The sequence below is a fragment of the Stegostoma tigrinum genome, chromosome 15 (assembly GCF_030684315.1).
Source record: "Stegostoma tigrinum isolate sSteTig4 chromosome 15, sSteTig4.hap1, whole genome shotgun sequence".
Taxonomy (NCBI): Eukaryota; Metazoa; Chordata; class Chondrichthyes; order Orectolobiformes; family Stegostomatidae; genus Stegostoma; species Stegostoma tigrinum.
This window is the reverse complement of record NC_081368.1, coordinates 66,355,848-66,368,237: the sequence shown is the minus strand read 5'-3', so window position 1 is coordinate 66,368,237 and position 12,390 is coordinate 66,355,848. Positions and strand designations below refer to the sequence as shown.

At 43.8% G+C, this 12,390-nt stretch overlaps 1 protein-coding gene across 4 annotated transcripts in view; it reads left to right on the top strand.

Moving 5' to 3' along the window:
- Window positions 1-1,821: 1,821 nt before the first annotated feature.
- The window catches only part of si:ch211-26b3.4 (connector enhancer of kinase suppressor of ras 2), a 554,826-nt gene continuing 544,257 nt past the window's right edge, over window positions 1,822-12,390 (top strand). For 3 of the 4 annotated variants that reach the window (XR_007248946.2, XM_048544970.2, XM_048544968.2), the window contains exon 1: window positions 1,822-2,153. Coding sequence is in view for 3 of the 4 variants with exons in the window: in XM_048544970.2 (XP_048400927.1) it covers window positions 2,090-2,153 (64 nt within the window). In the remaining variant the exon portion in view is untranslated. Of the gene's footprint in view, window positions 2,154-4,862; window positions 4,955-12,390 lie in introns of those variants that run through there. The other variant, XM_048544969.2, reaches the window with a different exon arrangement.

Here is a 12,390-nt window from a genome sequence, read left to right as displayed (position 1 = left end):
TTTTACACACCTCGAGTACTCCAGTGCGAAGGTGCATGCCAATACAATTTGAATTGGTTCCTGCATGTCATGCAACCCTTTTTGCAAGTCTATGCGTTGAATGTTTTCTGAATTAGTTGAGATGACAGTAATGGTTTTTTTTGGTAAAATGTTTAATCAATGCTTCATTTCTAGGGAACATGCAAGGCAAGTGATACCGTGAAAATAATCCGGCCCATGTGTTCACGCACGCAACATATCCATCATCACAATATAATCCAGAGGCTTCATTTTGGGTATATTCAGCATCCCAAGTTGCTTTGTACATAATATGTAAATAGATTTTTTTTCAAAAAATAAAGGATTTAGTCGCCCTAGCTTTGGAGGTATTCCGCATTGTTATCATTTCTCCACCAACCACAGCCCACCCGCAAAGCCCTTGAGTGAAGCGAGGTTAAGGATGTATCCCGCAGTTGAATGAGCTGCCGGTCGCTCCGAGCGTGGTCAGTGGTCATAAGCAAGAGTTGGTGTGGAGGCTTGTGGCTGTAAATGAACCATAGGATCATAGAAATATACAGCGTAGAAACAAACACTTCAGTCCAACTCGCTCGCGCCGACAAGATATCCTAAATTAATCTCAGTCCACTTGCCAGCATTTGGGCCATATCCCTCTGAACTCTTCCTATTCATGCGCCCAGCCTTTAAAATGTTGTGATCGAAAATCACTGAATCATTGACATGATGTGTTAATGAGTACCTTATCTTTGTGATCTGTGGAGGTTCAGCCATAGACAACAATCAAGACAAAGGCTATTATGTTTCAGTTTCTAATGACTACCAGGGACATGGGCTTAAGGGGGGACGTTGGTATTACGGTGAATGACCACCGTAGTCTAGAATGGCGAAGGCTTGAGGGCTGAATGGCCTACTGTGTTCCTATGCAAGCAATCTGTGTGAATGTAACATCTTTCATCCCTCGTCTTCCAGCAAGTAAAGGTTGGAAACCAATGGGGACTGTCAGCCGAATCACTGCTCAAAACTGGTTTTATCGTTTCTTTTGCAAAGAATCCACCATAGTTTGAGATGTAGGCAGGCGCTAAGAAGCAGGTTACTTGTTGAAATGTTTGAAGATGTGGCATTGGGATGTGAGTACATTTCTCACGGGCTCGTTTGGCTCTGCAGTCCTTCCGAAGGAAACTCGTCCTGTCGCTTTCTGCACGGCCTGTACAGTCCATGCCCTTCCCTTATAAACTTGTTCCTTTTCATTGTGTGTCCCACTGACAGCGAACATCCCACCACCACGATGACTTTTACCGGGACCTCCCCGCCCAGTTTCAGGTGTGAAATGCAGTCAACACCACCCCCTACCCCACCACTCCTTCGCCCGTGAGTGAGAGTGTGGGGCCGAGAGGACCTCACTTTTTTCCTGCCCTCAAAGGGTAGCGGTTACTGGGGGGGAGGTAGCACTTGTGAATTTATTTCCCCTTTCGTTAACACCTGGTGCGAGTTTGCACTGTTTTTTCCCCCCTGTTGTTGGTGAGTTCACAACCAGGTTATGGATAAGCACCGCCGTTTGGGAGTCTGTGTGAAGTTGCAGCTCCCCGTTCTTGTGAGGTTCCCTATGAAGCAGGAGCAACCCTTCTCTCTATCTATTGGGTTGAACCGGGGGTGGTAGGAGCTAAAGTCCTGTGGCCCCTACTCAGCTTTCGGGGTTGCGTTTCTGCTCAGACCCCCTCTCCTTCACACACTCACGTCGGAAAAGAGAGTTTGGGAAGAGCAGGATGGGAGTGAAGAGGGACAAGTCCTGACTTTGCATATTGCGCTATTTCCGGCGCACCGTGTCTGAGGTTACTGCAGCCAGCGTGCGCTGAAGCTGCTGCTAACATCTCGATAGGATCAGTGCGGTGTGCATCGAGCCACGGGGGCTCTGTCTGACCACCCCTCTCTCAGTGTCTCTGTTATACACATACACACACGCACACACAGCTGGATCACCCCATTCCGCTCTGTGTCCCAGCCATGCTCTGAAAGACCCCGTCTTCTCTTCCCCCCGCCATACCCCGTCTCTGCCTGGCGTGTAACACACACAGGCACACACTACTCTTCACCCATGGCTTTGGTGATGGAACCCATCAGCAAGTGGACGCCCAAGCAAGTGGTGGACTGGATGAAAGGTACATGCATTTGAGCTGGGTTCGAAATGCACGGTGGCATGACTGTACTCTCAGCGTTTGTTACTGTCGCTTTATTTTTTTTGCAGGTATTGTGAGGAGGGGGTTGTTGTTGGTGGTGGAGAGGGGTGTGGGGATGGTGGTGTGAGGGGTGGGGTAGGGACAACCTTGTCTAGTAAAACGCCGATATTGTAGCCACTGAACTGGCAGATGCTGTAGTGGATGTTAACAATGCTGTGCTCCATTCAGATCTGGGTACCACATCCCTCAGTGCCAGTCTAGTTAGGATCATCCTTCACCCTCCTCCTCCGTAGCGGTGCTTCTGAATATTTCCATTTGTTAAAGATTCCAGTGCAAGCGTGCTAAAAGAGTGCTTTCTATGGAGTGCACTTGTCCACTGGCGTTCCGCTGCTGCTGTGTGTGGGTCATGTTCCGATGCGGTTTGGATTGCAGGCTATACTGCTTCAGAAAGCCGCCGCCAGCAAGTTGCTGTTTGCAAAAATGCAGGCAGGCAAGGCAAGGGCAGGGCATGGTGACGGAGGCGGGGCGGGGGGGGGGAGAGGGGGGAAGGGTGTGTGTGTGTGGAATCTCAGCCTTGCCAGTCACTCTCTTCCACCCGGGCTCCCCAGTTCGCTTTCTGCATATCTGTGTGTGTGTGTGTGTGTTTCACCAGCCCCCTCCGTTAACTGTACAACATCAGACCAATGCAGCTGCTGCCAAATACCGAGGGGGAGCAAACAGCGATATTTAATCCAGGGCTGGCGGAGAAACGTTGGCTGGCCTCGTGTCCCTCCCACCGCTTTTGCTGGTAGGAAGCCGGCCCCTTCGAAGTTCGGCCTCTCTCATGTTTGAAAATCCGACACTTGTTCTCGCTACCAGATGCTGATGTACCTGGAAGGCCGAGGATTTGAGTGCGGATGGCATTTTGTTTGAGATATGCATAAATAAACAGGTCTGCTGTGGAGGCTGAAATGCAAATGGAAAGTGCGGGAAATGCTTAAAACCCTGAGTTAATAGCATACATTCTCTGCTCTGATTGAAAGCTGAGTGTTTGCGTGTGTTATAAAGCATTAGCAGCTCCGGAGGAGCCCAGAGAGGAGGAACGTACATATTCACCGCCCCCCACCCCCCTGCCCCCTCCCCAACTCACCCCATACAAACACAAACCACGGGGAAGCTGAACCATCCAGACACTCTGCTGTGGAAGCAGCATAATTTTCTGAGAAATCCTCAGCTAAAAACTAAATGAGCGATCCGTCAGTCTCTCCACCAGTGAATACCGTCCCCCTCCCTCCTCCCCCATAGCAAGAGGAAAGCACAGACGCCTTCAGCAGATTACTTGCCTCCAGAACCCTGGGCAACTGCCTCATTCCGCAGAAACTCCCTGTCACCCTTTACACTCTATGCTCACAGTATTTGTTTCAGACCAGGTCTCTCTCTCTCTCTCTGTCATCACAGCAACATTGGGCCCAGTGTTTCCCAACACTGTAGGCGGTGGGTGCTGGAACACTCTCCACCGGCGCTAAGCGAAGGCAGGAAGCCTGCGAATGTAGAGGTTTCCACGTCGTCTTTTCCCATTCATGTTTTGGCTACTGTGTCGTGTTTTGTTTTAATACTGTTGTCACGAGATTGATGAATCATCCTGCACTCCACCACAGTTGGGGAGCGGAGTGGAAATGTGGGTGGGTGGTGGGTGTTTGTTTGGGTCATGAGGGGCCGAGCTGAGAGTGAGTAAGTGGTTGGGGGTGGGAGGAAGGTTTCGATTCAGACTGCCCCTGCTAGCCACCCCATTCATCGTCTATTCCAAACACGCGCATCTTCGTTATAGCGAAGACACTGGGGGATATGTCGGATTTGTTCATCTCTTGCGGGCCAAGCCGCTCAATGGGAGCCGAAAATGTGCGATGAGCATGTTGTGCTTTCACGCGGGAGTGGCTGTATTTATTCCCCAGACTGGAGCCGCTGGCGCGGCGAACCCTTTAACCCGCAGCTGTGCGGGACGGTTTTACTCATGAGCCGCTCTGAAAGCCAGAAACGGGGGAGTGCTGACAATGAGATAGAAAAGCAGGCAGGACTTCCCTGTTGATATGACAATGACACGCTCATGTTATTGTGGAGGCGGGGCGGACAAAACAGGAGGTTGATACAATGGGTCTTCCCCCCACCCCCATCCCCCAGTTGAAGCATGGATGCAAGTTCCATTCTGGACCAGCTCCTCTGGGAGTAGATTTGCACCCCAGTTGCCACGATGGTGTTTTGTTACCACCGCTTTGGGTTTGCTGTTCCAACATACACCTGCACTTGTGTGTATATTCACAGGCACACGTCACGGGCAAGGCACCTTTCCAACATTCCTGGGGTGGGACAGTAACCGATGGGCGAACTGAGTACGGTTAGGATTCGGGATCAGTTTGGGCCTGACCCGGAGCTGGACTGACTGGCTGAGCTTTCAATGGAGAGAGAGAGAGAGACGCACAGACTTAGAGAGACAGGGAGAAAGAGGTGGTGGATCTGAGGCGCTCTGTGGCGCCCGCAGTTCCGTTAACATTCAGCTCACACACTTGAGGCTTGCCCGCCTCCCCCCCCCCCCCCCCCCCCTCACGACTGTCCATCCGCAGGCAAAAACTGTTCCCTCCTTCATGTAAAACGCCAACGCAGCGGCTGGTTGTAGCGGGCTCAGTCAGGGCAGGCGTCTGTGTCGCTTTAATTTCATTGCTCGCGTTCCTGGCAGTCAGAATGTGAAACGTGGAGGATGCCATGCCGCGCTGCTAAGAGAGTCAGGCGTGGGGTCAGAGCTCAGGCAGGTGAGGAGGAATCAGTCAATCCCCGTCGCCCCCTGGCTGGGTGTGCATTTGGGGCGATCTCAGGGTCTTTCAACGTGTCAGAAGCAGGGTCCCGACTCGAAACGTCAACTTTCCGGCTCCTCTGATGCTGCGTCGTCTGCTGTGCTCATCCAGCTCCACACCGTGTTGTCCCTTTCGCCCCTTAAGTTTTGTTACAGCTACTGAACATTGTTACTGGGGAGAGGGGAGGTTAATTCACTTGAAGACAATAGCCACAACTTTTCAGGCGTTCCAGCACCCCCCCCCCCGCCCCATACTCTCGGTTTCTCTTTGCCACTCTGTGAAGTAGAGGCAAAATAATGATTCTCCCACAGTTGGTTTTCAGGATACAACTCACTTGATTAATGTCTTTATTGTCACTGGCAAAGCCAGAACGTTCAACGAGGAAAGCACCTATCTTCTCCTCTATCCATCTTCTATCCACCTCTCCATCTTCTGTCCACCTCCCCCTCTCTCCCTATTTATTTCAGATCCCCCTTCCCCTCCCCCATTTCTGAAGAAAGGTCCAGGCCCAAAACGTCAGCTTTCCTGCTCCTCTGATGCTGCTTGGCCTGCTGTGTTCATTCAGCTCTACACCTTATTATCACAAAGACAACGATGCTCTGTCTTCAAGACAGAGACCTAGTGGTCAAATGAATGAGAGTTTTAGATCTGAAAGTCCAACTCCAGCAGAGGAGGACGAATCCGGCTGCCATGGTTCCCGTACATGGTTAGAACTAGGAATGAAGTTTTGCTCAGAATGTTTCAGGAGCTTGGGTATACATTAAAAAGGACTTATCTCAATCTAGGGAGTCACTGGTATCCGGAATCCCAGCCACATTTCACTGCACTGAATGATTTAACTTCTTATGTGGGACACCAGTTGTAGATTGCATTAGGAACCAGTGATAGTTTTGAAAAGAACATGATCATTTCGATCATGGACTGCATTTTAAGACTTTTTTGTCCTTTGGCTGTATTTATTTGATAGAAACCTTTTTGGGTGGAATGGTTTCAAAATAATAATGATATGAAGCTACTCACTTTGGTGGGAAGAATAAAAAAAATACACGTATTAAATTGTGACGAATGTTCATACATTGGTGTTCAGAGGAATGTGGGTGTTTCTGAACGTGAAATACATGAAGTAAAAATTCAAGTGCAGCAAGAAATTGCTTGGACAAGTGGTATGTTGGCCCTTTTGCAAAGGAGTTCAAGGAAATCAGTTAGAAGCCTTGCTACAATTGTGTAGTGCTTTGATGAAATCACACCTAGCATTCTGTGTGGGGGTTTTGCCTTGGTACCTAACAAACTATACCTTTACCTTAAAAGCAGAGCACAAAATTTCACTAGATTGATTCCTAGGATGAGAAGGTTGCTATTAGGTGAGATTGAGCAGAATGGACATTTCGAAGTTTGCGCAATAATCTCATTGAAACACATGTTTTTGTGAGTGCATAACAGGGTAGATGGTGACAGGCTGTTTCCAATGAAGAGGGAGATGAGAAGTTGGTGGCACAGTCTCTAGGTAAGGGTTTGGCAAGTTAAGTCTGAAATGAGAAAAAAATTCTTCACACAGAGGCTTGTGAATCATTGTAATTCTCTTCTTGCAGGGAACTGTGGATGCTAAGTGAATGAGTTGATGTTGGAAATCAGCCATGACCTATTGAATGGCCAAGGAGGTCCTTAAAACTTTCTGGCCTATCCTACTCACTATTTCTCATTTTTTCATTTTAATGCCTATTCGTGGTAACATTGAGAACAGTTAGTGAGGTTCCTTGATATTCAGATATCACCAGTCAGAGCAACTACAAACAATTGCAACATTTTAACTCCTAACTCTTGTTGGGAGTAAGGTTGCATGACTTTTTTTTCAGATTGTAAATGCCTTCTTGCGCAACGTTACAATAAAATAAAATATCAGTGGTTAGTATTCAGCAGTGCTTTAAATCATTAAAGGCCACTAAACAATGCATATTTAATAAAAGTATTTTATTTTACTTTGAATGAATATTTGGTTTTAAGTAAAATATGTGATTGGAGCAAAGTAAGAATAAGCCATCATTGCCAGTCAATCACAATTGAGTTCTTTTTATTCTGCTAGTCTGTAATGTTAATTGTTTTTCATCTGACTTCAGATTCCCAAGATTTCTCAGTTACATTATTGTGGATTTTAGTAACTAATTCCATTTTGTTGCAGTCACTTGTTGTACAACCTTAAGTGTAGTTAGAATATTACAAGGAGTAATCTCAGGCCAATTATAATGCTGGGTTGGTATTATGTGTATAAAGGTTACTCAGTGATATATAACTGAACCAATAAACCAGAGATATAAAACCTGCCGATCAAATTGTGATAACAGGTTTCGATTATGATTTTATAGCCTCAGCAATGATGGAGACAGGCCAATTGAAGATCTCCATTTGTGTTCCTTTGACTTTTAATTAGGTTTGTGGAAGAGAAAACAAGGACCAAAAAAGATAAATGAGCCCTGCTTTGTGTATAATGGATGCAGAACACAGCATCTGATTTGGTTTTTATTTTAAATATGCTCTCAGTTTAATTGGACCTCATGTTGGACTACTGTATTAATAGTGCCCTCCCAGAGGGGACACTTGTGGTGATACTCATACTATCCAGTGTTACCTTTATTGCTTCAATTAAAGCTTGTAGACTTGATGACGTATGGGGGTCAGTGCTATTGAAAAAAGACTACAATTGTGTGGAATAATGAGCTTGCTCTGTTTCTTCTTTGCTTGTGAGTTCCATGGTAAAAAACGTTTAACACTGATGTGTAGCAGCAGTATTGCTTGAATGGATCATTATATCAATGCAGCCTGGTCTACATGGTGGCATGAATTTTCAGTGAATGTTTTCTGCAGTAAATGGTGTCCATCTGTGCTCATCAAGGAACCCGGCCCACAATATCATTACCTAATCAGTTTGCAGACGTTGTTTAATGTTTCAACCACAGGGTGGAAATGAAAATGGAAGTTAACATATAATTAAGGGATGTTGTTCCAGTTATTTACAGTAAAAGAGACAATAATTTAGGTGCAACAAGAAATTTGACAATAGTGTACCCCTACTAATCAGACATTGATTAATGTAAAAGCCCAAAAATGTTCTTTGCAGCTCTTAGAATGAGCAAAACCACTGTGTATGGTTTTATCCAGAAGTAGAGTGGCATGCAGAATTTGATACCCTACTTTTGCGGGATTCAACATTATAAAATGATGTGACTTATTTAGGCACTGCAGATCAGTGTTTTAAAGAAAAGCTTAAAAGTTAGTGTAATTTGCAATTTGAAAATTTCATCTATCTAGCAAGATTGTGTGTCACTGTCAACCAACCAGAATACTTGCAAAAAGATTGTTGGTCCAACTATACTATATAAATGATATAAGTGGATCTATAATAATATTTCTGCCATAATGCCTGCAGCTTCTGAAGTTTCTTGCTATCACATACAATCAAAATGTGACAGCAGTTTGGCCATCACAGTTTGTTGCTGAAAGAATTTGATGTCCACGATATAATACTCAACATTGGAGCCCATCCAAGGATGTGTTCTCAGCCCCCTACTGTACCCGCTGTGGACATTCTGAATGAATGCCATCTGCAAGTTTGTTGTCGATATCACAGTGGTAGGATGGATATGAAACAGTGACAAGTCAGAACACAGAAAGGAAATAGAGGGCTTGATAATCTGGTGCAATGAGAACAACCTCTCTGTCAATATTGGCAAAAGTAAAGAGCTGATCATTGACTTCAGAAAGAAGGGAGGAGAGTACATGCCCCTATCCGTCTACATCAATGGTGCTGAGGTTGAGAGGGTGGACAGCATCAAGTTCATAGGAGTGACGATAACTGACACCCTGTCCTGGTCTTCCAACATAGATGCGAAAGCCAAGAAGGCATAACAACATCTCCTCTTCCTCAGGCAAGCTCAGGAAATTTGGAATGCCCACAAGGTCCCTCATCAACATTTCCAGATACAACATTAAAAGATTACTGCCCAGGTGCATAACGGTCTGGTATGGCAACTGCTCTGCCCAGGAACATGAGAAACTACAGAAGGTAGTTTGCACAGCCCAGACCATCACAGAAGCCAATCTTCCATCCATGGACTCCACTTAAAAGGTCAGTTGCTGCAGAAAGGCTGCCAAAATCATTTCCCGTTGCACCCCTTCAATGCTCTCCTATGACCTCTTCCATCAGGCAGAAGATACAGAAGCTTGAACATGCGCACCAGCAGGTTCAGGAACTGCTTCTTCCCCACTCTTATTTGACTGATGAATGGACTGGCTGACTTCACATAAAGCTGATCTTACTAATATTGATCTTGACTAGCGCATACCCTATCGAATGTAACTTGTATGCCTCTTCTTTTTTCACCCTATGACTCTTCTTTTTTCACCCTATGATCTGTATGGCCTTGCTTACTATGATCCACCTGTACTGCTTGTAAACAAAGTTTTTCACTGTACTTAGATACATGTGACTATTCTCAAAAAGGATCCTGGATTCACAGGCACAATACAATGTTTTTAATCACTTTTAATCAATAAATAAATTTATTATTCAACATTATAAATCTTGCTTTGTGTGAATATAACTGGCTGGTTCGTCATACTCCAAATATTTTATTCACAGCAATTTAATTAAATTTTGCTCTAACTTCTGTGCTGCTTGCTTTCAGTGCTTGCTTCAGAAGGTCTTGATTTTAAAATTCTCATTCTTGCTTTCAAACCCCGCCATGTCTTTTGCCCTCCACGATTTTTAAACCGTTCCCAGCACCTAACCATTTGAAATATCCTCTAATTCTGGCCTCTTGATCATTCCTAATTATAATAGCTCCATGGTTAGTGGCTGTGCCTTAGATTGCCAAAGCTCTGCAGTTCCCTCCTCATGGTCCTCAGCGTGACAAAATTTCTTTCCTTCTTTAAACCAATCCTTAACATCTGCCTGTTTATCAAGCTTTTGGTCATCTGGCCTGTTATCTCTTTGTGTTTCAGTCATACTTTAATTTATAATGCTGCAGTGAGGCTTCTTGGAATGTTTCGTTATATTAAATGTGCTATCTAATTCGAAGCAGTTACCATTGTAAGAAGCAAATACTTTATTTTTACTTAATCTTATCTTTGTTCTCCATCAAAACAATCTTTTACTTGCTGGATTATAAAATAATCGTTTCCCCACCCTTCCCTCCCAGAGTGGATTTGTAGCTTTTGTTGAAACTGTCCCAGGAAAGCTTCACACTATTGGTATTGCAGTGACTGTTATCCAGACCAGTGTTTCCCAGCCATTTCAGTAACCCATAAGATTATAAGAAATAGGAGCAGTAGTAGGTCATCTGGCCCCTCGAGCTTGCTCTGTCTTTCAATAAGATCACGGCTAAACAACTTTGTGGACTCAGCTTGACCCACCTGCCTGCACACCAAAGCTCTTAATTTCTTTACTGTTCCAAAATATATCTTTGCCTTAATATCATTCATTGAGGAAGCCGCAACTGCTTCACTGGACAGTGACAGTTCAATGAGACCACTCCACAGTGTACCCATGTTTTTAAATTACTTGATGTTTCTGCTGCAACTGGCACTTTAAATTACTAGGTACTGCTAAAGCATTTGCCAACTTCTGTTTGCAGATAAGACATGCAGTTGAGGGGGCGAGCAATGTCTCCTGGATCCAAAGGCCAGATAGTGGTCATTATTCTGACTCTGAATAGTTTTTACTCCTTTCTTTGGTTTCTGATAGTTCATGAACAACTGAATTGGTAGACGACTTGCCTCTTTTTATGACAAATTTAGTCACTCCTCCGTAGATCGGGGAAACAAAATAGATTTCACAAAGAAATTTAGATGTGGTCAATTTAGCCACACGTGCTAATGTTGGCTTGTGTTGTCTTCTTTTACTATCAACAAAAAGTTTGAGCGAACGCTGTTGCTTGGATTTATGGTCACTAATAAGTATTGTCTCATCACCTCAATTTTGCTCTTAAGCATGCTGCCGTTAGAATGTTCTTATTTTAGAATCAAAAGAGAATACCTTGCTTTTAATTTGATAATTAATTTCCATGAGTTTTATGACTTTAATTTTCACTGAATAGAATACAGGTTAAGATGAAGCAATGTTTGTTTCATATTGATTTTGTGTTACCTTCATACAAAATTGCATTCACACTTAGATAGTTCTTATAGCAAACGTTTGTCACAGCACATTGGTTGAAGAGCACTGATTTAGACAAATTGATACTGGCTGTATTCTGGATCTAGTCAACAGACTAACTGCAATGTGCGTCACTTCAGTATAAAAGTGCCTAATTTCTTTCTGACCCACTACAAATATCAATTTCTCTCAGCAGCATTCCTGCAAATCTCATTCTAATTACAATATCCACCTTGGAATGGCTTAAATTCAAAAGAGAACAATTTTAAAAGCAGCCTTTAGATCTGTTTGAGAAGCTTGTCTCATAGTCCATGAATAATCTACCTGGTTGATACATGCTGCAATTTGTCATTTTGTATTTAAGCATTGTAATTCCATTGAGACAGGGTGGAAACTACAATGTTCAGTCTTTCCCTTGCTCTCTATTTCAAGGTTACAGCTGTTCAGAGCAGTGGAGATTGCAGCTGTTTGTCGTTCTGTCAAAATGAGCCCAGTCGAGCTCGACATGTCACATGATAGGGGTTCCGGTGGATGTCACTTTCATCACTGTTGTCATTCCACAGAAACAGTTACTATTTCCGCGATGCATTGCTATCAATTCCATTGAACTATTTGTCCACAGCAGCTGCAAACCTCCAGTTCCAAAGCCGAGACAAAGTTTCCAAAATAAAGCACAGATCCCAAGTTGAAGGACTAGTCTATGTGGGTAGCTCCTGGTCATGGGCAATTCTAAAATTAAATGATCTAATGGCATTGTGTCAAAATTGTGTAACATTTTATATATTGGCCATAAGAATTTTTACAAGGCGACAAACTTATTTGAAAATAGATCATTTTAACAATTTGAACTGATTTTTAATACTGTTGCTTCGAGATTGCTCATTTTAAGAACATATTGATTAGTTTGATTAGATAGTGTGTGGTCCCTGCTTGATGCAAATTAAAAGCTTTTCCATCTGTCTAGTCAATTAAGTTGAATTATCACAAATACCTCTGACTAAGTTCAACAAGCTTTGTTAATTGAACAAAATAATGGCTATTTTAATTAATCATTGGTTTTTACATTATTGGAAGGACATGACGTCTAAGAGGTGTCACAATGGATTTGTACTAGATACAATTTTTAACATGTGTGTGCAGTTGAATATTCTCTAGATTAGCCTTTAATGATGAAATAAGTAAACCAAGAAAACCACCTGTAATTGGATGAAAGTTTCTTGAACAGTGCAGGAGAAATATGATTAGA